The sequence below is a fragment of the Apostichopus japonicus genome, chromosome 13, assembly GCF_037975245.1.
Source record: "Apostichopus japonicus isolate 1M-3 chromosome 13, ASM3797524v1, whole genome shotgun sequence".
NCBI classification, from domain to species: Eukaryota; Metazoa; Echinodermata; class Holothuroidea; order Aspidochirotida; family Stichopodidae; genus Apostichopus; species Apostichopus japonicus.
The window spans coordinates 23,592,374-23,618,896 of record NC_092573.1 but is presented as its reverse complement, the minus strand read 5'-3'; the positions used below and the strand labels follow the sequence as shown (position 1 = coordinate 23,618,896).

At 38.4% G+C, this 26,523-nt stretch overlaps 2 protein-coding genes across 4 annotated transcripts; both read right to left on the bottom strand.

The window, feature by feature from the left end:
- Positions 1–438: 438 nt before the first annotated feature.
- Positions 439–9,662, bottom strand: LOC139978778 (SKA complex subunit 1-like). Of its 3 annotated transcripts, none has more exons than XM_071989267.1 (7): positions 9,516–9,662; positions 8,453–8,544; positions 7,009–7,148; positions 6,005–6,117; positions 5,087–5,212; positions 3,902–4,071; positions 439–2,930 (listed from the first exon to the last, which is right to left on the bottom strand). In XM_071989267.1, the coding sequence occupies exons 2-7, from the start codon at positions 8,538–8,540 to the stop codon at positions 2,779–2,781; spliced, it is 789 nt and encodes a 262-aa protein (XP_071845368.1). In that variant the 5' UTR covers positions 8,541–8,544; positions 9,516–9,662; the 3' UTR covers positions 439–2,778. The 3 variants fall into 3 exon arrangements, with proteins under 3 accessions (XP_071845368.1, XP_071845369.1, XP_071845370.1); XM_071989268.1 differs by lacking the exon at positions 9,516–9,662 and adding an exon at positions 9,442–9,500; XM_071989269.1 differs by lacking the exon at positions 9,516–9,662 and adding an exon at positions 9,478–9,495.
- Positions 9,663–10,270: 608 nt separating this feature from the next.
- On the bottom strand, positions 10,271–26,440 carry LOC139978777 (complement factor H-like). The gene is made up of 15 exons (XM_071989266.1): positions 26,286–26,440; positions 25,772–25,804; positions 23,353–23,535; positions 20,643–20,828; positions 19,841–20,017; positions 19,047–19,223; positions 18,676–18,852; positions 17,895–18,056; positions 17,090–17,263; positions 15,340–15,507; positions 14,500–14,690; positions 13,557–13,948; positions 13,161–13,269; positions 12,328–12,511; positions 10,271–11,664 (listed from the first exon to the last, which is right to left on the bottom strand). The coding sequence occupies exons 1-15, from the start codon at positions 26,329–26,331 to the stop codon at positions 11,477–11,479; spliced, it is 2,547 nt and encodes an 848-aa protein (XP_071845367.1). The 5' UTR covers positions 26,332–26,440; the 3' UTR covers positions 10,271–11,476.
- Positions 26,441–26,523: the final 83 nt, after the last annotated feature.

Genomic DNA, 26,523 nt, shown 5'->3' with positions numbered 1-26,523 from the left:
ACGCGGACACCCTAACCACTAGGCTATGGATGCTGATTGTATGTCCATATATATAGGGCGGCCGACTAATAAAGGGGTACAAATTCTGTTTCTTTGAAGAACATAATTCAATGCCTAAGATCAAGTCAAAAAAGAACATGCCCTGTCGAACAGGTTTCTGGAAAATATCTTAAGAATTCATATTAATTATGAAAACTTTAAAAATCCAAGAATATAAGTATTTAAATTTAGACTGAACACGTAACAATGAGAAAATTATGAGAAATTTATAATCTCACTGGTAAATGATGATGAAGAATCGATTGGTAAATCCATTAGGATAACATAAGGATAATCATATTCATACTCACGCCACACATCCCACCCCCCCCCTCCCCACCAACACCGCACACAAACACCAAAAGCCAAACTTTGAAACAAAAACAAAAAACTCAGAGATACTTCAAAAACTTTCTGTTTATTATTTTTGTGATGTTCCATGAAATACAATAGATTTTCGAAAGCTGGTGCTATAGTTACTTAGAAAAAATATTACATACAATCTTCATGCATTCATCCCGATTTTTCCTAATTTCACAATTTTTGGTCCAGTTTCTTCCAGTTCTTTACTACCATTGTTCAAGGTTAAGCTACAGTAAAGCTGCTACCAGGCGAGCATGAGATGTTTACTTCTACAAGTCTAATGTGATCCTGACTCATTGATTATACAACTCGCAGAGGGCCTGAGAGCCCCCTCCCACTCCCTAACATTCTGTCCAGGTACCCCTCCCCTACCCAAAAGTTACCTTGTAATCATAGGAAAAAAATCCATGATAGCCCTCCTTCATGAAAAGAACTAAATAACAAGGTGTCAATGGAAAGTGTAAAATAAATTTGTAAAGCGTTGTGGTCAAAGGGTTATGGCAATGGACTTGCGATCTAAAGCCCGGGTCACATCTGCGCGATTCAACACGCGATTCAACTCGCAATACAATTGAAGGTTGAATCGCGTAGTTAGACACGGGTATCAACTTGTTGCGCAATAAAAGTTGCGCCGTCGATTTGGGTTGATTTGCAATAGAGCAATGTCCTATTCAGCGCAACTTTTCAGAAGCCAGAAGCAACTTTTCTGATTCGCGTGATTTTAGTTGCGAGTTGAATCGCGTGTTGAATCGCGCAGATGTGACCCGGGCTTAAGGTTTGCAGGTGCGAATCCTGGCCATATCATTACGTTGTGTCCTTGGGGAAGGTACTTAATCTCCATTGCCTCTCTTTATCCAGGTGTATAGATGATCTCCGTACGTGTTTGCCAACATTTAAACTTCGACCTTTTCAGCTTACTGCACTAAAAGCTGAAGTGAAAATGACACCTTCTTCATATGCAATTTTCATTTCAATATTCATTATTTTTATTGAGTTATCTGTCGATAAACAGATTGAGCTGAATTAAGGTCGCCAGATTTACTAACAAGTCCGTAGATTCTACAAACTTCAATCAAAATTTGCAAGCCCCATTCAAAAGATCATGCGTCAATCAAATCTCTCTGTTTTGTTAACGACCGACTTTCACTTTCGTGGCTAGCCTGTGTTAGGTCCCTTCTCTTGAAAAGTATCTTCTTTTTGGAAATGGTCAAAAAAGTGGACGATTCAAGTATATATAGGTTACATTTTTGTAATGAACATGCTGATATGGGCGGTCGCAGTGATTTTACGGTAAATCGTTCGCGCCATGAGGGCAACAGAAGATAAATTTCTTTCTCCCGATTACGACAGCTTTTCTCCAGTAAACCCACCTGTGCAGAGTGCATATAGAAGAACAAATCAGCAAACACGTATTGAGACTTTAATGTCAGTTCCGATTGTGATGTTTTAAGAGAGTAAACAGAAGAGCGATGGTTAGGATAACGAGGGATTTATTCTGATCACTCTTTGTTGTGAACTAATCTATTTCTTGTATTAGATTGCTGCCGTTTATTTTCTTTCATATGGCAGAGGGCAGTATTTACTTTTAGCATTGATGTAAACTAATCAAAACATTACACCGATCTTAACCAAGATTTGTCTTATTTGAAAAACAACTTTTTAAGCTATACAATTACATAATAACAAAAACAAATATATACATGTAGCAGCTAACTTTACCTACTAATCAGGCCTTGCAGTAGACAAGCAGTCTGTTAACGTTTTTTTTTGGTATAACTTTTCTCTCTTTAATTTGTAGCACAGATGCTCGATAGAAAAGCATCTCCTAAACAGAAATAAAAAAAACAACCATAACAGAAGACAAAATAAATACTCTTCAAGCAAACAATTCATTGTCAATCAGTTTCACTATTAAGCCAAAAGTCCATCGTAATACTAACTTGGTCATTCCTACGAACTATACAGAAAGTACACTTAAAAGTTTCCAACTCCAAGAAGCAGTTCAGTCGACGGATCCCTGACATGTTATAATCAATTTTTCTGTACATGGAAGTAAAGCACATTAACATATATATATAGTGTTAAATCCATCTATAAACTTCTTTCTCAACATGACCTGCAGGGGACTTTGCTAGAGAACTAGCATTTGTCGGATTTCTGTAACCAGACGGCTGAGTTGAGGGTCTCAAGAGAGACTAATCGATCTTGTGTTTAAATACATCATAGAAACACTAGAACGTGTCCATTTAAATCCCCATCGTAAACTTTTGCACTCAAGCACTCAAGCATTGGAGATCAAGCAGATGACTATATGCAGTGTTAAATGATCCCAGTGAAGATTCTTTCTCATATACCGTGGCCGCCAGGAGGGCTTTCCTAGAGAACTAGCAAATGTCGAGTAAGTCCCCCACCTCGGACTTCTCTGAGCCGGCCGCAGTGTCTGAGCATGGTTAACCGACTACGGACACTGCCATCGTTTCTCAGGCTGCACAACTTTGTCAGATCTTCCGGCACGAAGAAATATGCACCTGAGTCAAAAAAATAAGTACAATGGGGAAAAAAATAGGAGCTCAACATAAACTATAGGAAATTTCGTTTTCAGCCAACTTTCGTCTGACCCTTGTTAAGCAACAGAGTGTAGAATGATACCCCAGGGCCCGACAGTGCATACAAATGATACACCCGGCCCAACAGTGCATAGAATGATACCCCGGGGCCCAACAGTGCATAGAATGATACCCCAGGGCCCAACAGTGCATAGAATGATACCCCCGGGCCCAACAGTGCATAGAATGATACCCCGGGCCCAACAGTGCATAGAATGATACCTCGGGCCCAACAGTGCATAGAATGATACCCCTGGCTCAACAGTGCATAGAATGATACCCCTGGGCCCAACAGTGCATAGAATGATACCCCTAGGCCCAACAGTGCATAGAATGATATCCGGGCCCAACAGTGCATAGAATGATACCCCGGGCCCAACAGTGCATAGAATGATACCCCGGGCCCAACAGTGCATAGAATGATACCTCGGGCCCAACAGTGCATAGAATGATACCCCTGGCTCAACAGTGCATAGAATGATACCCCTGGGCCCAACAGTGCATAGAATGATACCCCTAGGCCCAACAGTGCATAGAATGATATCCGGGCCCAACAGTGCATAGAATGATACCCCGGGCCCAACAGTGTATAGAATGATACCCCGGGCCCAACAGTGCATAGAATGATACCCGGGCCCAACAGTGCATAGAATGATACCCGGGCCCAACAGTGCATAGAATGATACTCCTAGGCCCAACAGTGCATAGAATGTACCCCCGGGGCCCAACAGTGCATAGAATGATACCTCTAGGCCCAACAGTGCATAGAATGATAACCCGGCCCAACAGTGATTAGAATGATACCCCGGGCCCAACAGTGCATAGAATGATACCCCAGGGCCCAACAGTGCATAGAATGATACCCCAGGGCCCAATCAGGATTATGGAATTACCTTTGGTCTCTTTTGTCTCCTGTTCTTTGTACTTGATGTAATTTTTTCTCTTCTTATCAGTCAGTCGGTTCTTGGGTTTGGACATCAGCTGGTATTTCTTTCGGATAGTTTCGTTGATCACTTCCACCATGCTGTTGAGTTCCTCGTAGGATATTCTTCCTTTCATATACCTGGTCAAACAGACAAACCAACCAATGGGAACGTTTTCTTTTAATGTACATGATAGCCCACAAAGGTGTATTCCTGAGTCATTCATATACCAGTATGTCATATCGTATCTCTTTCGTGATCCCGCTTTAGGAATCACAAATGATTTCGAGTTGGTTAGCATCATGTTTGACTTCTAGAGTAAGGCAAAATATGTCACCAAAACAGAACTATTGTTCGATACAGGTGACAAATGCTTACAGTAGAGTTACGATCTTCCTTACAATCAGCATCCATAGCCTAGTGGTTAGAGTGTCCGCATATAAAGTGGGAGGCCTGGGTTCGAACCCCGATGGAGGCTGGAAGGTTTTCACTGTTCTTGATTGCCCAACTCATTACCATTACCATTTTAATTATATATATATAATTATACATATATAATATAAATATATTTATATTCAATGAGAAATCGACTGAACATAAATCTTATAAATAACAAAATAGGATCTTCCAAGAACATTTTGACTGCGATGACATCCATACAACCATTTATAAACCTGTGATTAATTTTCCGGCAAAATGAAAGGACATTTGGAAGTTATCTTCTATCAAACATAGCTGGTATACAAAATGTAAAATAGCTTTCTCGTATCAACTATGAGTCCACCACATTGTCTTACTGTGACTGTCTCTCCCGCCCCCCCCCCAACCCCTCTCCCGCCACTCTCTTCCTTTGAGCATTTGTTGACAATGACAGTTGGAATGAGTTTCTTCTTATGTGAAATGTCATTTTATGTTTTTGGTTTCACGCTTGTTTCCGTGTCTTTTTACGTTTGTTTCACGTAACATTAACCAGCCATTTCGATAGTTTTGGTTGTCCGCCAGGCATCCAGTAATTCACAATTTGACAAGTTTTAGTTGCCCGGCAGGTAATTTGGTCGTCTCGGACGACTGCTAAATTTACACACTGACAGGTATGTCTCAAAGTCACCACTTTCCTATCAAACTCAACATTTGCTTGTTTTATTTTTAACTTACTTTGGGATTGATGTGTACTCATCCCTCATGATGAAGTCCAGTCTAGGAGAAGCTGGCTTTTTCAGTTTTGGTAACTGGGGCAGGACATAAGTATCTTCCTGCACATGTCTCTCTTGCAAGGGCAGTCTGCTTGAAAACAACAAAATAAAAGCTAAACTAGCTCTCACTGTGCATCAATTAATCTGCCAAAATTGTTGGGCATGAAGCCACCAAATATCATCAATCCTCCCCCATCCACAGCAAGGTTGAAACAATCGATTATATGAACATTTAATATTCAGTTATCAATTTATAAATCAATTAAAGAACTGCAGCAAAAGTTATATTAAATTGACACCTGTACCTTGTGTGTACCCTGTTATGTTGATATTCATGGAGTAGGAGATGATGGGGCTATGAAGAAATAGGAGGGTGTTTCCAATTCTAAATGAATCATTACCAGAGATCAAACTACAGTCCTTAATATGAATATTTACATTATTCAGGCTTCAAACTAAACACCAATCTAATAAAATACAATTGCCTTTAATTTAAATTTGTTAATAGCTGCCAGCATAGACAACAGCCGAAATATATTGAGATAAGGGCAAGCATACCTTCGGTCATCAATGACTGATTTTACCTCCTAAAAATTACCTAGGTAACAGGTTTACAAAAGCAAAGCTTAAATGTTAAACCATCAAAAATCCACCAGTTAACTCAAACTGTAACAAGAGAACACACTATTTGGTTCTTGTTTTGACTACAGGGTACTTTCATTTTTCAGAGTGAAGGTGGGAGGGGTTGAGTGAGTTCCCCTTGCCCTCCCCTAGGGAGGCACATGTCTGACAGAGACACCACATCCACTGCATAACACATAGGGTTCAGGGGTCAAATATTGTGAATTTCTTAATCTATCAGGTGTAACTGAAAATTCACCTTTCTTGACACTCCTGTTGGTCATCTTTTTTCCTCACTTGCAGGTGATGTGGGACATTCTCCATCATATGGTTCAAATCTTTCACTAAATGATCAAGATCTTCATTCAGTTTCTGTGATGAAAAACAAAGAAGAAAAAAAAGAATACCAAAACAATAAAAAGGATGAATAAGTAAGAGAATTGACAGGGCACATTATGTATGCCTTTGTCTATTTTTCCACTGACAATATTTAAAGAAAAGCACACATCAGTAAGAATGTTCAATATAAAAAAAATCCGCTAAAAAGGGACATTTGATCAGAATTCATTTAATATGAAGGCAATAAGTTGGCTCGAAAAGAGAGGAGTATCATCTAGAACGGGATTCAAACCAGTGTAATCCTGTGCTATAACAACCCTGATCTATTCAGCTCTTAATTGGTGGGCAATGGTGGGTATATGCATAGGCGTAGGAGGCTGGGGGTCTAGGGGGGCTGCAGCCCCCCCAACCAAATAGTTTGGTGAAAATTCGGGCAATATGCTGAGAACTTTTCGGGCACCTACTGCAAAAAAAAAAATTTCCTTGGTAATTAAAATAAAGTTCTAAGCTTGCCCGACTAATTTGCCATTACTAATGTAAAAGAGAGTTTGGACATAATTGGCCCTCCATGCTTTTTCTCCATCTACATAAAACATTTCATTGTTTACCTTAGGATCCCGCTGTATACTGCACAACTTTCACGGACCGTACGGTACATGATGGCATGCGATGTACTAACTGCTGCATGTCTATATGATATGTACATAAACATGTTGACAAATTTTGGTTCTATTTTTCGGGCAAGTCGTTACAGCCCCCCCCCCAAATCAAATTGGGCCCCTACACCTATGGGTATATGGCCATCTCATTGCTGCAGCTGCCAGTCAGAAATAACAGAAATGGGGGTCAGGGTGTGGTGAAGTAAGCTATGTTGCTTGATAGATAAATAAATTAATCCAGATTAATCCAAAAACATTCACCGACCTGAGCTGTACTGAGCTCCTCTTTCTTTGTCTTGATGCATTTTCGTAGGCTCATCAAAATCAATTCCATTTCACAAAGGTCCTCATTTATAGAAGCCAACTGGTCCCTGCATTCTGTACCTCGTGTAGATGGGTTCAGAGCTGTTGTATTTATTAAGAAAGTATCGGGGAATGATATAATGATTTTAAGGAATAAATTAGTCAATATCTTGCGGGTTATAATTTAGTGAAAAAGTTTGGTTAGGACTTTTGAAGGCTATGAACTTTGCCTCTTATAAATTACTATGGTTCTTTAAAGTAAAACTGCTATGCATTTTGCACTGGGCATAGCAATATTCCCATTTTGCGATGGGCTAACAGATAAATTTTCAAATTTTCAACTTCTCAATCACTCAGGACATATACTCATATCCAGGGTAAATTTTGTCTAGTTTTTTCCTGGGACAACAAGATCTTACTCTTTATCTTGGACCACCGGACTGTCTGGACAATGAACCATTCAAAATTTGCCATGTCATCTCTACAACTCAACTGAGACACAGCGTGTACAATTTCAATTTGCATACTTTAATATTAATATTGTAAATATTAATATTGTCTCTTTTAAGTTGATAAAACATAACAACACTTGTAGAAAGAATAGACTTTTTTGTTGTTGTCCATACCACATTAAGTTTGAGGAACGACCAAGCGTTTAAACATCACAGGATCATCATTGAAGGTAGCAAAACTAGTTCAAATTGCATTACAAGGTTTCTAAGAATAAAATGGTGTTGGGTGTCATCCCTGAAATGGTCTGTTGACCGCTCATAAGCTAAAAATGACTACCTTTTGGTGTAAATATTAGAAATGAATAAAAAAGAAAAGAAAAAACATAACCAATTTTTTTCCAGACTTGAGATCAATTATTGATGAAGGTTTAAAGGGACCCCAAACTACACATATATTTAAGAGGAAAATATCCAAATAACAGGAACAAACATAGAAACATTGTCAAATATCCCTTTTCTGTTGGATCAGGTCATAACTTTTTACATCTACTTCTTGATAAACAACATGTTTGAAAATGTTGTCCCATGGAGGTTTTTTTTTCTTAGAGAATTATTATTTAGAGAAATATTAACACAAATTTCATATCGCAGTCTCAATTATCTTTCTCCAGAAGTCCGACAGTCCAATACTTTCATTATATCTATTTCACTATACTTTATAGTCCCTTTTTCCTTTAAACTGGCCTTTTCTCGAGGTCTAGAGCTTTATAGAAAACAATCCTGTTTTTTTCCCCCATCATATTCCAGTGACCATTAGTTGAATATATCTTACTGTAGCTTCATGAAAAGCACTGCACTTTGTTTTGGGGTACAAGGGAGGTAATATATCACATTCAGTACGAAATCTGCCGTGAAATGGATGAACTACTGTACTAGTAACAATGTAAGACATACCAACAGCAGCCAAGTCCATGCATGTTGCTAAACTCTCTAATTTACATCCAAAGTGGTCTTCTAGTTCTTGGATTGTTTGACAATGCATTTTTCTGTAAAGGAACATCAAATTGTAAATGATAATCAACTAAGCTCAACAATATACACAGCCAGCCCATAATTAACATAAATAGTTACGTATGTTAGTACTATTGTATCGGTTGAGATGCAAAGTAGATTTTGTAGCATCTACACAACTGGTCAGTACTTCAATCGGACGCATGGATCTTGTAATCGTTATTTAAGTTGCATAGACCTAGCCTATTGGCATTAGTTGTTTTGTTTTATATATTAAACCAGCCACTGCTGTTTGGCCAACTAGTATGCTATTTTATATACTGTGATCACAAACATAAATCAAGAGAATAAAGGATTATAAAGTAAACTTGCACTTTTAATCACCAGGAGACCTTTCTACATAGTTCTGAGGCATTTGGTATTATAGATGACTGGTTAGTCTATACCTGGCTATTGTAACACTTAAACTCAGTTATAAATAATTCTTTTAATTCCTTAAAAAGTCAAAGCAACAAGATGAAAAATCCACAATTCAGGAATGACTCAGTCAACCATACTAGGAATATTTTTGATCGGCATTGGATGAGTCACACTCACACAGTTGATTTTGGAGATGTTTATTTTCATTTTTCTAAATCTATCTAGGCCTAGGCTAGGCCTAGACCTAGCTATGGCAGTCTGGGCCACATACACTTTTACCGTTACAATAGGCCTAACTATAAAATCGTACGTTGGTTACAACTCAGTGGGCAATGTAAGCTATTTGACTGTTTTTGTATCTAGGATAGATACAGGCGAATCCAACGTTAGGGATCGCCTGTGAATTTAACTAGGCCTTCTAGCCTAGGCCTTAACACTCAGTAACAGCAAGCCTATGGCTAGGCCATAAATGTTAAGTCTTTCAGAGTTAGGGCAGACTTGGGCTTGTATACCTTTAAGGTACAAAACAACCACGACTGGAGCCTCACGTTTGAAAAATAGAGACCTATCTTTTACTGTAAATGACCTGAATTCGTGTTCGGCTTTGCCAAAATTAGGTCTAGCACTAGTTGTAGAAACGCAAATCCATTTCCTTCGGCTAACGTACGTAAGGTAGGCCTAGTAACACAACACATAAACACAACATAAATTGGTCCAGTCTATGAATTTTCAACTACTGTCGTATTTGAAATTGCCGGGTGTAGAGAGGGCAGCATGCAAGAACAACAAAAAAGAAGTTGGAAAAGTAGTCGAAACTCGAACTGAAGCAAGAAAATGAAGACTGAGATTAGCGTTAATTGGTCACTTTGTTTTCAAGATTGGAAGAACTAGACATTGTGTCATGATGACAACTTGTCCAGAGAAAGATGTGATAGATGCGCCGGGAGTTTTCTCTCAATTATAAGCCATTATTTGGTTAACACTGCATAGTTCAGAGGCCATTTACATAAACGAAAATTCACTTATTGCCCCACAGAGTGAACAACCGTTTCTAGGCCCTCGGTAACTTCAAAATATATTTGAAATTCTTACTGATTTCTATCTATACAGTTTTCTCTTCTGAAAACTGCCGACATACTAAGCCATATTCTTCAGGGGAGTGACGCACAACAAGCGGTGTATATGTTCGAGAAGAATGAATTTAATCACGAGGAAAACGAAAAAGTCAGTACAAAATCAAACAACAAATACAGTACATATGCAATCCTGTCTGTGTAAAAGGAAAAAGTCCCCCCCCCCCGCCCCCATCACCTCGAATAGTTCAATAGATGATCATGCTATTCTTCACAATTTGATTCCTGTCTAGAAAGATTCCTGCGGCATCTCTGCTTGCCCAGCCTTGAGCCCATATATGATCAGCTAATATTCAAGCCCACTCACCACAGAGAAACGTCGATCGCTTTTTCTATATATCTTTCATCTGTCTGGTTATAAAATTCTTATACATTTGCAGATTGACAAGTGATATTTAATGGCAATTCTCTGCACATTTGCCCCAAGTTTGGCAAAATTCACCTCTGAACGTTGAAGATACCATTTGTCTCTTCAAACGCCTGCAGGTGAGACTAGTGTGCAACAATGTGTAGGGCCCGATATCCAAGAGAAAGAAAAGCCTAATGGAATGGAAAGTTGAATATTGGAAATTGTGCACCGACTTCAGGGAGTCAAGACAGTGGAACATATGACTTTGCTTTTCAGGGACAAACCACAAAATTACCTCAAATCTTTCCAACAAAAGGAATCATTCGTGCATTCCACCCCACTTGAAATGCAAATATTTTCAATGATTTGCAATAAAGGGTTACTTTCAGTAGCAAAAAACACACAACAATAATGACATACATAAATGACAAACATGGGAAAGGGTATTTTTCATTAACAAAATGGCTGCTTTTAATTAATGAAAATGTGCACTATTCAGGTAGCTGATCTGGCCTATAATTATTTAGTTTATTGTTTATAAGTATAATAAAGGCAATAAAAGGACAAATGAAACGTTTGAAACAAAGGGATAAAATAAATCATTATCATGAAATTGTCTTGTATACCGGTCTATATATCAAGTATACTTAATACTTTATTTCCTTCTTTATGAACAGCATGTTGCTTCTTTTCGAAAGTCCGAAAATAATGATTAATATCTCCAGCTTGATATGTAAAGTCTTGATAAATTAATGTTCTAACCATTCCGTCCACCCAAGAATATCTATTATTCAGCGAATCTGCAAAACAACTCGGTAGACCAATTACATACTTTATGGCTTGCTGCACCCCCGTGCAGGTAGTTTCTAAAAGGTCTATTCAGATCAAATTCAATAAAAATGAATCCATTAATTATTGAGATTTTCAATGCTATGATACATTCCTATATGGCTATATAATGCAATAATATCAATTGAATGTTAAATGTTTACGTTTTGAATACAATCGGATTATAACATTCTTGCGATAATTAAAATATGAATCATAATATAACAGGCTTCGACATCAGGCACAGCGGCTTAAAGATAGATTTTTGCGATCTGAAGAAGCATCTGTTAGATCCGATGGACGTGTGGGTTTGCGGAAGACGGTAACGTAGATGGTAATAATCACCGATATTATCAGCAATGTAGACAAAATGTAGATGTAGACCGATGATGGGTTCACCAGCCAACCGACTGAATAAGTTCCATCTGAAAAGAAAACGCGTTAATTGGGTATAGAACGAAGAAAGGATACACTTAGTCAGCGAGATTGCCCAGCTTCAAAATCTGCATAAATGAAACCAAATATGTAGGAGGAACCAAATGATGTCAGGTTTATATAGGCCTATCCCAGCGCCCAAATAACCACACATACAAAAAACCTGTACGGTATTTCATGTTGATTATACAGTACATTGAACTGTGTAATGATAATATATCGTCATCTGGGAAGATATCAAGTATTCACCTTATATGTTAATGGCGGCGTGGGACATGTAGCGTCTTTCCACACCATGGTGTTACTTGCGGGGTTTAAAACGTAATCAAAACAATGCAAAATAATTTTTTAGTTATTCTTCTTTGGCGTCGGACGACTTCACAATTCAGAACGTGTCTAACCTTTTTAGTAACCGTTAGACCGTATATATATGCTGTTTTCAAGAAGGTAAAATCTCAGGCTACAAAATACTATTCGTTTTAATATGTCTCCACCAATATCAATCGTTGTGACATATAGACCGTAATAATGCGTAGCCTTTGTGTTTGTTTGTAAGGATATGCAGTCGTTTTATGATTCTAACCAGTCGTTACCGATGTTATATTACTATATACGAACACGTTTACTGATGAATGTATATTATTATGTCGTACATTCAGATTCACCATTCTCGGATGTGGCTTTGTGAAATCGTATGGGTCCAGCCACAACTTGAGTTGGGTAGTTCATTTGGGTGGACCTTTTGCGTCTATCGGCAGGGCAATTTTCAGGCAGCTGACAATCACTTGAGTTTGACAGCAATACGGGACATATTTTCAACTCACAATGGATGTAAATCTAGAGATGAAACAACAAACAAAGAAAAGAAAAATAGGAGCATAAGAATAAGAAACAATCAGTACACCTGGTGAGGAAATAAGGAGAGGTCCGAGGGGATGGGGGCAGGGGGAGGGGTGTCTCATGGGAGAAAAATGTAACTTAAATCATCATATAAGAACCTTATTTCTGTATATATGCTCTACCTATTATTTCGATAAAACAAGCATAATCATTTTTCCAGATTTATATCTCCATAGACAAATCTATTGAACGAACATTTGGTTTACCATGAAACATCTGACTTCGAAATGAACAAGAAACATTACCTAAGCATTTTATTCTTTCAAGACTGCATTTAGGATTGATTTAGAAAGACTATCGAACGATATATTCGTGTAGTGTCTGTGATTGTTAGGCTATGATGTAACTTTTTTTGTAAAAATATTATTTTACTTTAACAAAAGTCCCTGTCCGTGGCAGTGATGAAAGTTGTAGTTTCTTTTGATATACGTAAGAGAATATAAGAAACTTTTCATGATCCTGCAGTAACAATACATTTAATAGATTGAAATTCTGCAATTGTGATTTTTGGTGTTTTAATTTTAACATTCTCCTTCTTCATTCATATGAAATTCAAATATGAGAAGGAAAGAGTCTATGTCCGTACCGAATCACCGTCACTTGCAATGAAGCGGAATGCATGAATCTGGAAGGCAAAATTTGGCCGGGTGGATGCATCGATTCGAAGATGACTTGCATAGGTTGACACCGAACACCTGTAGGAGAAAGTATTGTGTGATAATAAACTTTATGAATGAAAGGGACAAAGAGAAAGCAGAGAGGGAGAAATGGGGGGGGGGTCAATTATAGGTGTTATTGAACGAAAACTCCTGATAGTACTTGTTAATGGTCTATCACATTTTAAACTTAGTTTTACTCATTGAGTCATAATATATATATGAAGCCCGGTAAAATCGGCGTAATTTCCTTCTATTTCCCCCCCCCCCCCCAAAATATTGTAGTTGCATGCATCGCTTATTATACAAGAGAGACAAAAACTCACCCTTCCTCAATTAAATCATAACTTTGTGTGAAATCTGCTGCAGGTTGTGGCGTTGCGTAACAACGACTTGGATACACGTCTACGTCATTCACGTACACTACCTCCGCACGGAGAAAGATGACGTCATTAGTATTGATCTCATCATTCGCTGTGATGACGTCATCATATCCACCATCGGTGTATGCAGAGAACATCATTTGATACCGGCCGGTATTTTGTAACTCATGACGAAGCTTTCGTTGTATGAGTGCCGACGAAGATACGAAGATATTTTGCTCAAAGATACATTCCACGTCGATGACAAAATCGGCCCTTGTCGTCACAACGTCGTCACCACTGTGTTCAGGTATTACCTTGTTTGTGTATATGACTCTCTGATTCAGATCGTCGACCTTAATGAAAATAAGGGGGACCATATGACTAAATAAAGGAGTAGCGACAGGGGTTCACTGAGGGGGAAGTCCCCCACCCCCTCCCACCCCCTCACTTTAAAATATGTGGCGGGAAGTAGCTCTCCTATCTTTTTCTAGTGATGCACTACACGACAGCAGTATAGGTCATTCTGAATTAGCAAAACTAGTGTCATGTAATGAAATATTCAATTTTGGTTTCATAGACACCCGTTGAAGTTTCAATCTTGTTTTCTGGAAATATTCGCAAAATTTTCGAAATTTTAAGTAATGTCGACTAAATGGTCGAAATGACGAGGAACTTTTGAGGCATTTTGAGCAAAGCACGTTCAAATTTGAAATGACCCCTGCAGCTTCCGCAAAACTTACAATATAAACTTACAATAAATGGTTTTAAACAATTTTGTATGTATGGTGACGTCTATATCTGTAATAAATCACGTCAAGCAGTACCATGAAGCTGCCACTTGCAGACTTGTACCCTGAATTACGTAAAACCTTGAATACAAATATGCAGGCCTCGATTGTCTTACCTCCGGGAACGTTCCACATTCATTGTAAGAACTATTTATGTATATGTAATCCCGCGTCCGTTGTGTTCCTATGCAACCACCCATGGAAACATCTCCTGCATCGGCGTAAATACCGAGCAGAATTCTGGGAATTTTTACAACAAAATCATCTGACTCGCAGCCAACGCTAAGATTTACTGCAAGTTCTTCCCCTGAAAGACAACATATCGAACACAACTTCAATATTTTAGATTTCTGGACATTGGCAAAAGACAATTCTATCAAGAAAAATATGCAATATTGCATTACAGTACCTTAAAAGATATTTTTTATGAAATCAAGAAAAGTGGCTCGGTGATGTCATATTTAGACTTGCTCAAGTCTCCATCTTGTCATTAAAATATGCATATCTTCTAAACTGATTAAGATATTTCAAATTTGTTTGAGGGAGGTTTACAAAACATGAGCTTCTATCTCGCAAATGCCATCAGCAAAGCCCGCAAATATGCTAGTAAATCAGATAATGGTCACAGATTTCAACAAGCATCTCTACTGCGACCCTCAATGAGACATCTCAGTATCTTATTGATCCCCGTAGAAAACGTTAAAGAGAGTCAAAGCCCTTTCGGAAAGTGCCTTTCAAAATTTGTAGTTATTTTAGCATACTCATTTTCTTGGGGAGGGGGAAGGGAAGGGAGGAGCCAATACTGATGGCTTTGCCAGTAATGATGTTTGAGTTTGCTCGTGTTTCCCGGAAGCTATATAAGCTTATATGTTTCCTATGTTATCTTTTGCTTGAATGAATATTGTACATTTGAGAGGTCAAAGGTTACAGTTTTTAGCCGTTTCGTATACACTTACCATGGCATACTGGTATTGTATCGTCTGACCATATCCCGTCTGAGCATGTAGCTAATTCAGACATATTGCCATCGTTTACACCGTCGCAACCGTAATACGCTGTGTCGCTGTGACGAGTGCCTCCAGACAGAACTCCGTTACTTATAGAAGGAAATTCCGGACAGTCCTCTGTGAGACAATATGGAGAAGTCGAATGCACATAAACTCTTGGGGTGGAGGGGAGGGGTTGAGGACCTTCGCACAGTCTATATATATATACTGTATATTCCCGAAGTTGTATTCCCCAAACGTTCATTTCCCCACTTTCATTTGCATGGCTGTATATACCTCCTGTACAGTTTTCGCAAGGAAGTAGCATAGAGTTGGAGACTGATAGGGTATAATAATTTGATTAAAACAATAGTAGATGAAAGATGATACATGAAATATTAAAAATGTTGCAGTTTACACGGGCTCCTGGCGGACTACCGCCAGGGCTCTATCCTCTAGACGAATATCCGTACCCCCCAAAAAAGAAAGGTGTATTCCTAATCAGAAATTCACTTCATGATATGCCATGCTGTCGTGTGTCACTTGCTAATGTCCATATTGCGTTATTAGTCATCATAGTTAGGTCTGGTTCAAAGTGGAATAGTTGGCCAAACGGTTTCAGCAAGCTGTCACAAGCACTGAATGTTACTATGCATTTTTTTTTAAAATCTGCGACAACGGAAAGAGTTTTTGTCAAGAATTGACGTAGCTTATAGTTATACCGAGGTACGCAGCTAAACCTGCAGATTTCGTGATTTTCTGTAAATGTAATCTGTCTAAGAAAAGTCACAGAAACTGAACGTGACAACCAAACATGAAAGTAAGATTGTCTCTAAGTCAACTAATCATTTGATCCGTCGAGTCAGGGACCACTTGTTGATCCCCTCTCTTAGCGATATCTTTCCAGTACATGTAGGCCTATACTTGTTTGTATAGTTAACGATAATATTCAAATCTCAATACGTGTTTGCTGATGAATTTCGGAAAACAAACTTCCGAAGCAAATTCAATGTTTCTTATTCTAAATGCACGCTGACCAGGTGGGTTTAATGGAGAAAAACTGTCGCAATTGAAAGAAAGACATTTATTTTCTGTTGCCCTTATGGCGCGAACGATTTACCGTAAAATTACTGCGACCGCTCATATCAACATGCTCATTACACAAATGTAACCTATATAAATACTCGTATCGTCCACTTTTCCTGACCCAATTCCTTGAGGAAACGTCTGAAAACACCTGTTTATTCATTGCAATGGAAGGAAATGACACAATTTTTCAAACTATATCGGTATAAGACCGAAAGAAAGATACTTTTCAAGAGACCTCACACGGGCTAGCCACGAGACTGAAAGTAAGATAGGCCTATAAAACGCTCGTAAACAAAACAGAGAGATTTGATTAAGCGCGCGATCTGTTGCGCGGCTTACAAATTTTGATTGAAGATTGTAGAATCTACGGACTTGTTAAAATATTTGGCCAATTTTATTCAGCTCCAAATGTTTAACGACAGATAAATCAATAAAAATAATGAATATTAATATAAAACTAGCATAGAACGGTGTCATTTTTATTGAGCTTTTAGGGCAGTAGGCTGGGAAGGTCGAAGTCTAAATTTGGCAAACACACATTGATACTCTAATGATTGAACACGGCTCAATTTCCTATTCTATACTCTGTATATACTGCTAAATGATTGATAAACGAAATATGCATACTTACTGTAACATTGTTCGGGTGTATCGGTTAATATACCATCATTACAAGTGATGACTACCTGTAATGCTCGGTTATACGAGTAACCGGAGAGGCAGTTGATTTCCAAGAACGAACCATGTTCAATTGTCGTAGCGATCTTAAGGTCAGAATTTTCCACACCATCCATTGGACATTGCGCTTGAAGAAGTGTAAAAGCAATTATACTGAGAATTTATTTAAACATAGTCGCTAGTGATAACATTGGATATTTTTATTTGCATGGTCTATGCGTTTACGTGAATGTATATCTCATCAGGGGCAAACAGGCAACTGATATAATATTTGATTAACCTAATTTATACAGAAACATGTTCATTTGTAAGGAAAGGTGAAACTTCACTCTTATTTCATTGAACTGAAGAGACCTCATTGTAGACACGAATATCTCATGAAAATGTTTTTTTCTTCTAAATCTTTGCAAATAAAACTTGTATGTGTCATTTTGAAGCATTTTAAATAATTGATGAATTGGGAGAAAGCCCAATCATCATTCATAAAGGTATAAAAAAAGACAAAAGTTTCGACAATATTTGATTAAGAGAACAACTGCTCTTCATCTTCTCCTACTCTGTAGATTGCAATATTTCATTTCTTGAAGCATTTATCTTTCTATTTCAATAAATCAGCTTGGTTTGAATCTGGACTTCGTTTTCACATTTTCTGTGAGTATTTGATTTGAATGTTCTCTTCACGGAAACTTATAGTCGTATGAAATGAAATATATGTAATGAATTCATGGGACGGATTCGGAATAAATCATGATTGTTACCATAGCAATGTGTTTCACTCCCCCAAGTCCCATTGAAGCATGCGGCAGCCGTCGATACAGCGTTATAACCATTGTCGCAGGTTATGTTTGCTGAAAATCCATGATAGAAAGGACCCGATGATGTAAGACGGCCATTGTTTATAGTAGGTATGTCACATGACTCTGCAGAAAAACAATGTTTAAATTCATTACGTTTCACTTCAGTTTTGCAGTTCTGAAATGTACCGAAAACTCGTCCACAACTTTTCATGTGAAAATATGCATATAACATAATTGTATCACGTACCCGATACACAGAAAGAACAAAGTAACTACTGTAAAATATGGATCGTGCTGATAAATATGATATATCGGTAGCATGTGCTATCCAGTTTGATGCATTTGTTTGGGACCAAGTTATACACATATCCTCAGTTCTTATTGTAAACCTAATAGCACATGCTACTTTCATGATTTATCAGATTTATCAGCACGATCCAGTTTCTACTGTGGTACAAAACTTTAAGATTTACAGTAGTTACTACAATCTCGGTGTGAATCGGTTGATTGTATCCATCATGCATCATCATCTAACTCGTGCACCCATGGTTACTGTCCTTTATCAAGTTTGTGATGTTTGTACAGAGGTATACCAACATCATGTATTAAAGAGGAAAGCGAACCAACAAGGAGTACGAGCGGGGTCGGGTGTGGGTCGGCTGGGGTGCGGTATAATTGAGATCAGAAGTTTGTGGTGGAGCGTCCTCGTCCAAACCGTCCTCCTTCGTTGACTTGAACTTACCGTAGCATTCAACTGGTACAACTCCAACAATAGTTCCGTCTTTACATTCCACCGGGAAATACGTCATTTGATTGTACGAGAATCCATTGTTGCAGACAATAGTCGCGTACGAACCATGAAGAAGCACTGAGCTGATAGGTGCGTTGGAATTTACGACACCGAGCAAGTTGCATTGTACTATATAAAGAAACACAGAAACATTGCATATTATTTATATATTATTTATATCAAAAATTTATATCTGAAAAAAGTTGTGCTTCGTGTCGCCATCATCAGTCATTATGTAGGCTATAGTTGCGTTTCGCTTTCCATTTTACAGAAGAATAATATATTCCACTCGAAAATTGCTATGTTTATAGGTTTATACTTACGATAGCATTTGTCGATCGGTACACCACTGACAACCCCATCGTTACAAGATAAAGAAAACGTTGTTTGTTGGTCGTATGAGAAGCCACTGTTACATACAACAGTCCAGCTACTTCCGTGGTTGAAAGAACGAGTGACGAAAGAGTTTGAATTAGTAATATTCTGTACTTCACATTGCTCTATATAGGAGGAGAAGGTAAAAAAAAGGTAAAAATGCAGTCGTCAAATGTTGAATTATGTGGCATATTCAGACTGCAAACAAAACCAAACACAGTCACACACTAAGAATAGGGAATCCAAAAATGTCAAGAAAAGGTAAAATGTAGGCTGCAACAACCTACTCTTTCCCTGGACGTATATTCAACCACCTCTGCCAAAATTGGAAATACTATTGCATGGACCAATATGGAACTTAATATATTTTTACGGCTATTTTCCAAGTGATTGCACATTGAGTTTCTACACAGTCTGTAACATACATTCAATTTGGCTATTTTAGTTGGATAAACTTTACCAAATCGTAACAGCTAGTAATCGGAAGCTGAGCAGTGTTTAAAGAATTTGCTAAAACTGTGTCTACGGTACGATTGACCTGAATTCAAGAGCAACAAAAGCAATATACATCAAAACAAAAACATATGAATTTTGTCATAGTATTATTAGTTGCGAACATGTTTAATGTCATTAAGCTTGAGTAAATTGACATTTTTTTTGGGATGCTGCAACTATTATATTTACTGTTTACTATATGTCTTCTGTCATTTGATTTCATAAAAGTAATGAAATTATAGCTTACCATAGCACTGTGGAATAGATCCCCATGCTCCGTCGTTACACTGAATGGTAGGTGAAACACCACTTGGTAAGTTGTAACCGCTATGACATATTATGGTCGTGCTTTGACCGTGGGCGATAGAACCAGTAGAAGAAGTGGCGCCGTTACTAACGGACGGTACTCCGCATGGGAGAGGGACTACCAAAATTAAAGCAGAAACATAAAAAATAAACCGTTTTCTCAGTTATGTTTTCCACATGAACATATTAGACTACTGTGCATGCTTTTTTCTTTTTTTTGTACCACCTCAACAAAATTAATAGCACAACCCGAACCAAACCATGTATTGCGGCTGTATGAGAAGAAATGTAGTAAAATGACATGTAAACATTCGCTGGAACAGCAATGACAGCCTCGTTGAAAGTGGTTATACGCATCAAGGAAAAAGAGCATGGAAATAACTAAAATCATTATCAAATTGCATCACTGTCAGAACCACTATCAACATATCTCGATGCGGTTTTCAAAATACGTTATATACAGTAATCAACAATAACGTTAACAAGCTATTTCCAGTTTGGTTTCAAACGTTTAATATCGCCGGTTAAGTATACGTAAGCAATAATAGACAGGTGAATAAAGTGAATGTCAGCATATATTACACCTTATGTTATCTCTAATACAAAGGGCAATACCAAGTACATCAGCTTACGGTACTGATTTGGCTTTCAAAGTACTGATGATTTTCAACCACTGAAAAGTAGTGTTTAATTGTATGCCTGCAGAAGTTGGCTTCGAATGGTCATGTATTTTGTATGCTTACTTCTGTTGCAGCGTGGGGTAGAACTCCACGACCCATCATTGCAAGAAATCGTCGAGCTGCCTGATAGTGCGTAACCGGAATTACACGTGGCCCTTGTTGTTCCCCCGTGGTTTACCCAGCCAGTCGGTGAAAAATACCCGTTACTGATGGAAGGTACAGAGCAACGAGCATGCACTACCGGCGGCGCTGGGAGTAAAATACATAGAAAATATTACTCATTTCTTTATATATACGTACAACCTGCCAGTAGCATATAGATACAGGGGCGGCGATCTGTTTCAAATATTGGGGGGGGGGGACATTTGCTTGGATGCAGGCGAATAACTATCAAAGCGGAGCGCCACCATTGGTTGGCGCGCAGCGTACAAGAAAATTTCTGGTTTTGATAGCCCCCCAGATCACCGAAAAAGGCACTTCTCGGGTTTGAAAATGACCAACCAGATGTACACTTTTGCCTGAGAACCAAGTTTTTCCTAATAGTTTTTTTTTTCATTCATAACCTTTTTTCAAGATTGTCACCAGTCACACATCATGTTCGACCTCATTGCATCTCCTGTGGATCATTGCTTTTGTAGGTAATTCTACGTAATGCCCCACAATACCCGTCAGCCCACTTTTCAAGGTTTTACGCCCATTATTTGTTCAGAATTTGAATAATAAATTCACTTCAAAACATACTCATAATATTGCACAAAATTTCATCTATGGACAACCAATATAGAACCCCCCCCCCCCCTCAACCCCTAACACACCGGTCAAAATTGCACGAGTAGAGGGACGTAATTGATGAAAAATGTTGGTCAAGGAATTTTCGAAAATTCAGACACAGTTAAATTATTGGTGGACAAATATTCAAACCTCTTATAACGGCCACTATAAAACTTCGGTATCATAGAAAATACCAAAAAAATATGCTCAAGGGGGAGGGCGGTCTCCACTCTTCACCCCCCCCCCCCTTGGCTACGCACCTGCGGTTAGATATATTGTAGGAAACAGGCCAAATGGAAACCCAGTGCACCCATATCGATGTGGATCATATGTATGATTGTACGTACTTACACTCATACACAAGATGCAAACCAAATTTCATTACGGATGCGTACCGTCTAGCTATTCATTTCGAGAAAAAAAGGTAAAAACTACGGTACTTTCGGTCATATATAGTAACAAATTGTGACACCTTTAGACAGGCGCCTTGCGAGGAATTTGCCAAGGGAGGGGCAAAGCTTGTACCCAGAAGCGTAGTGCCACCATAAGTTGGCGCGAAGCGCAAAAGAAAATTTTGGCCGAAAATGTCTCCCAGATCGCTGGAAATGGCACTTCCCAGGCCTTGTAAGTTGCAACTAAGGATTTTCTATTTTGAAATTACTAGCGATATCATAGAAACATACAAAACATATGCTTAAAAAAAATTATGCCACCAAATATTGGGGGGGGGGATATTATATACTATATCCCCCACCTAAAATATTGGGGGGGACATGTCCCCCCGTCCCCCCCCCCCCCATGTTCGCCGCCCATGTATAGATAACGATATATGATAGAAGTGGATCAGAGACTTTTTCAACAACTTACAACCTAAAATCACCACTTTGCGTTGATTTTGGTAAATATTCGATAATGAAATCCTATAACGACGTAGTTGGTTAGATAAATTAACCAATTTTCCTTACGTTATTAATCAGGAAGCATAAAACCAGCAGGCTTAGTGGCTCTGCTGCATTTTCTATCAACATTGTAAACAATATTTGACCATTGCTGATAGGAAAAGTTCTTCCAACATTACGGAACTGTATATATCAAGTATATAGTTCATCCAACATTTTACTTTCAGGATGATTGTGTTTACAAGGTTTTCAAACTTTTGTCTCTGTTGACCTCAATTGACTTCCACAAAAACCAATGGTTGCTTGTTCTCACTAAGGTGGATGTGTACACCTGTCAGGTTGCTTCGCATATATATCCTTTCTCTCATCTTTTACTGTCCTATCCTCTCTTTACTTATCTAGAGATCTCAATATCCCATAATATAACTTAAGCAAATGCTAAACCGACCTCATTAGTTCGTACTAACAAAGGTGAAATACATAACAAGTATATGTAGTTTAATCAAGGTGTAGGCTGCTATTGGAGTTGTTGTGTTTACAAGCAGGTATCACACGTCATGCATACATATCACCATAGTAGGCCGATTCAATAGATTCCTCTTGCAAATAAATTGGAAGGGCCTGTTTACATAGACTATAGATGGGCCCTACTTAATATTTAGCCAAAATTCCTGTACTGCGGGAAACAGCGATGAGGTTGTGTTGTGGCTAGTTTAAGTGTGGTTGATACGCGGTTGGGTTTGTATGTGACTAAGAATACGAGAGAAAACAGAGCAGCTGCTCAACAGATATTTTGTAATAACCGTACGGAGGTTCAGATTACTTAACGTTGAAAGTCTTTGAGGGGGCTGTATTAGCAGGCGCGGTTCCAGGTGTCCAGGTGGGGAAGCGAGGGGAAGGGAGGGGCGTACAAGCCCCAAAACACCCACACTGTACACAAAAAATAGTTGTTAACACAACTGTTTGCGTAGACCTACTTATATCTAGACCTTATTTATGGGCAGGATCCATCCCCCCCCCACCCCAACCCCACCTCACATGGAAGTCGCCTTCAACGAACCCACGTCCATAACTTCCGCCACAGAATAGGCCTATATACTTACCAACTACTGTTCTAGTACAACTTGGGATTGAACTCAACTCGCCCTCAGTACAATAAACCCTCGAGTTACCAGATAGTGTGTAACCAGAATCACATGTCACCGTTACCGAGTCTCGGTGACGAATCCATCCAGACGGTGAGACATTTCCGTTACTAATAATTGGTGCATGACAAGGTTCATGTCCTGCCAACAGTAAGAAAAAAATAAACGAAAGCTGTTGAAAGAGAACCAGCATCGAGTGGTCGTCATGTATCTACCGGTAACTAACCCTCCAAGACTTTTCTGGGCGGATTTGTGCCCCATAAAAGGACACATTGTATTTTTTCAACCCTTCTAGCTTTAGACTTGGTTTGAGTATTAGAATAAAGGTGAAATTTCTTGGGGGGGGGGGGGGCTACTGATGCTTATTTCCAAAATTTTGGTTCAAACTTTGTTTCGATTCAAAAAATGTGAACATTCTACATTTTGACCTTTTTTTCAAAATAAATCTAGGTTCCACTTAAACAGGCCAGCACCTTCGTAAATGTTCTAGAACAAGCCAACCGAAAAGAAAAACTAACACTGAAAATATCAGGGCTATAGAGATTTGGACAATTGAATTATCATCGGAATATTGCCAAAAACCCGTCCAAAAAACGAAAAAACAGTTCTTCAAAAACTCTTCTTTATTTAAAAAAAAAATCATATCTCGGTCACCCTACATCAAGCTTTTTCAAAATTTTAATGAATAATATGTTCTTTACAGGCTTCCTTACAAAAGTATAGCAATGAATCAGAGCCGTATACGGCTCTGCAATGAATATCAGCATTATGCCACCTGCTGCTGCTGCTGTTTTGCCATAGTCGTCATAGAACCGTCGGCATTCTCTTGTTTGCCTTTGCTCTTGCCACGGCCATTCCTCCATCTGTCCACTTCTTGATGTTATCGATCCATCCTGTTTTCCTACGACCTGGCCTGGCCTTCCCATCTACTTCTCCTTCTACTGTCATCTGAATTAGGCTATCTGATCGGCGCTTCCAATGTCCATACATGGACAGCTTCCTCTTCCTTAACTGGACAAGTAGACCTTCCTCTTCTGAAACTCCTACCCTTTGGCGGATCCAAGCATTTGTCTTTCTATCTTTCCAGCTGACCTGAAGCATTCTACGCCACACCCACAGCTCAAATGATTCTATTTTCTTCATGTCATTCTGTTTTAATGCCCAACTTTCTGCACCATAGATTGCTACACTCCACACAAGAGATTTCACCAGCTGTTTCTTCAGTTTCAGGCTGATCTCTTTTGCCTTCCACAATCCAATTAGTTGGCTGGTGGCATCTCTTGCAATTGCCAACCTAGTACAAATCTCTGGTGTAGAGTCTCCATCAATCCTTACCATTGAGCCAAGGTATTTGAAGCTGTCTACCTGGTTGATTGCACTTCCGCCAAGAAAGATCTGTTCTCTGCTACCATGAACCATAACATGAGTTTTGGCTGAGTTTATATGGAGACCAAAGGTGTGGCTGCATTTCTCCAATTTTACTGCTTGTTTTCCAGTTCCGTTTTTGAGCGTGCAATCAGTGTGGTGTCATCAGCATAGCGTATATTCCATATTGCTCTTCCACCAACAATGCTACCCGATCTTTCATCTAGTGTCTCTTTCACCTGTCGCAAGATGGCTTCACCACAGGCATTGAAAAGCAAGGGGGACACAATGCAGCCCTGACGAACTCCTTTCTCAAATGGAAACTGCCACCAGTTCGTTGTAAAAAATATTTGCAAAATGAGTACGGTGCACATGTGCGTCTATATACGTGTATTGTATATACCTGTATTGTTTATGTATTGTATAACCTGGAGGAGGGGGCGTACCTCCAGTTCTTATGCCAATACTTATATCTTGGTCATTTTTCAACCAAATCCCACTATTTTAATCCCAAATGATAGGAAATATTTAAGATACTAATAGTTTTACATAAAATTCACTAAATCAAAATATTGCATATTTTACATACATAATTAGCCCAAAATTTGTGAAACTTATCAGATATGAAATCGACAATTGTTACCGTTTTCATTGATTTTCTGGTGTATTGTACTGAAGTATGCTACAACAATATTGCCAATTATGGCAAAACATTGAACGTTTGGCCGAAAAGAAATGCATGTATCTCAGACCAGCACTACGTGCAGTCAGCGAAATGCAATTTTGAAATGTGCTACAAATGTTGACAGTTTGAGGTGCAACTGTGGTAGGCTACTATTTCTAGGAGAAAACGATGAATTTAACCCTTGTAAATATTTCCAAATGTATTTGTATTGAGAAACGTTTTAAGTATAACAAAGGCAAACTTAAATGTGTTGAGTATAATTAATGAAGCCCAATCATCCGATCTTCTCTTGCTAGAAAGATATTACGTTACGGTTGAAATACTTACCATCCTCAATAGGCGGATACCCATGCACAATGTCTGCAAGAAGGAAACAGTTTAAGACGTAACATGATTCTATGTTTTTTTTCGATCAACCATTGATTGAACAGGATCACCAATTTATTACCATTGATAATTGTTCTCTCGCTCTTTCTTGTACATGGCATTAACTTTCAATTGGTTGTTAGAGATTGAGTTTGTTTCTTTTGCTTTCGGTAATAAGTTTAAAATTGCATTAATTTGTGAACAGTTTATTTCACATATGTTCATTTGTTATTGATTTGTGATGTGCATTCTGATGTCCATCTTCTTAGTTGGACAATTGGTTCATTTAGCAACGTAAGGCATTCCAGTTCGTACTTTATTTTTGCAGTAACGTTTGCCCATATTTTCTCGGGCGTTTCAAAGATATACTGTACTTTTATATACCTTGAATGGTTATTTTTAAAGAACATCCATTGACACACTGAATAATATGGGTTTTGACAAAAAAAAGGAACAAAAAATGAAGGAAACTCACCAATTAGAACAAAAACAGCCAGTGCAACTAGTTTGAAGTTCCACATTTTCCAGATTCGATAAACCGTTTCTAATATATGTTCAAGCGCAGGTGTAATGTTGATGCAAACACAAACTTGCCAGGCTAATAAATGCACTAGATGAAGATGCGAATGATGAGACCATGTCGTAAATATTAAAATAATAACTGTGCGTGAGAAACTTTAAGTGTGATGTTTTGTTTTATTGTACAATAATGA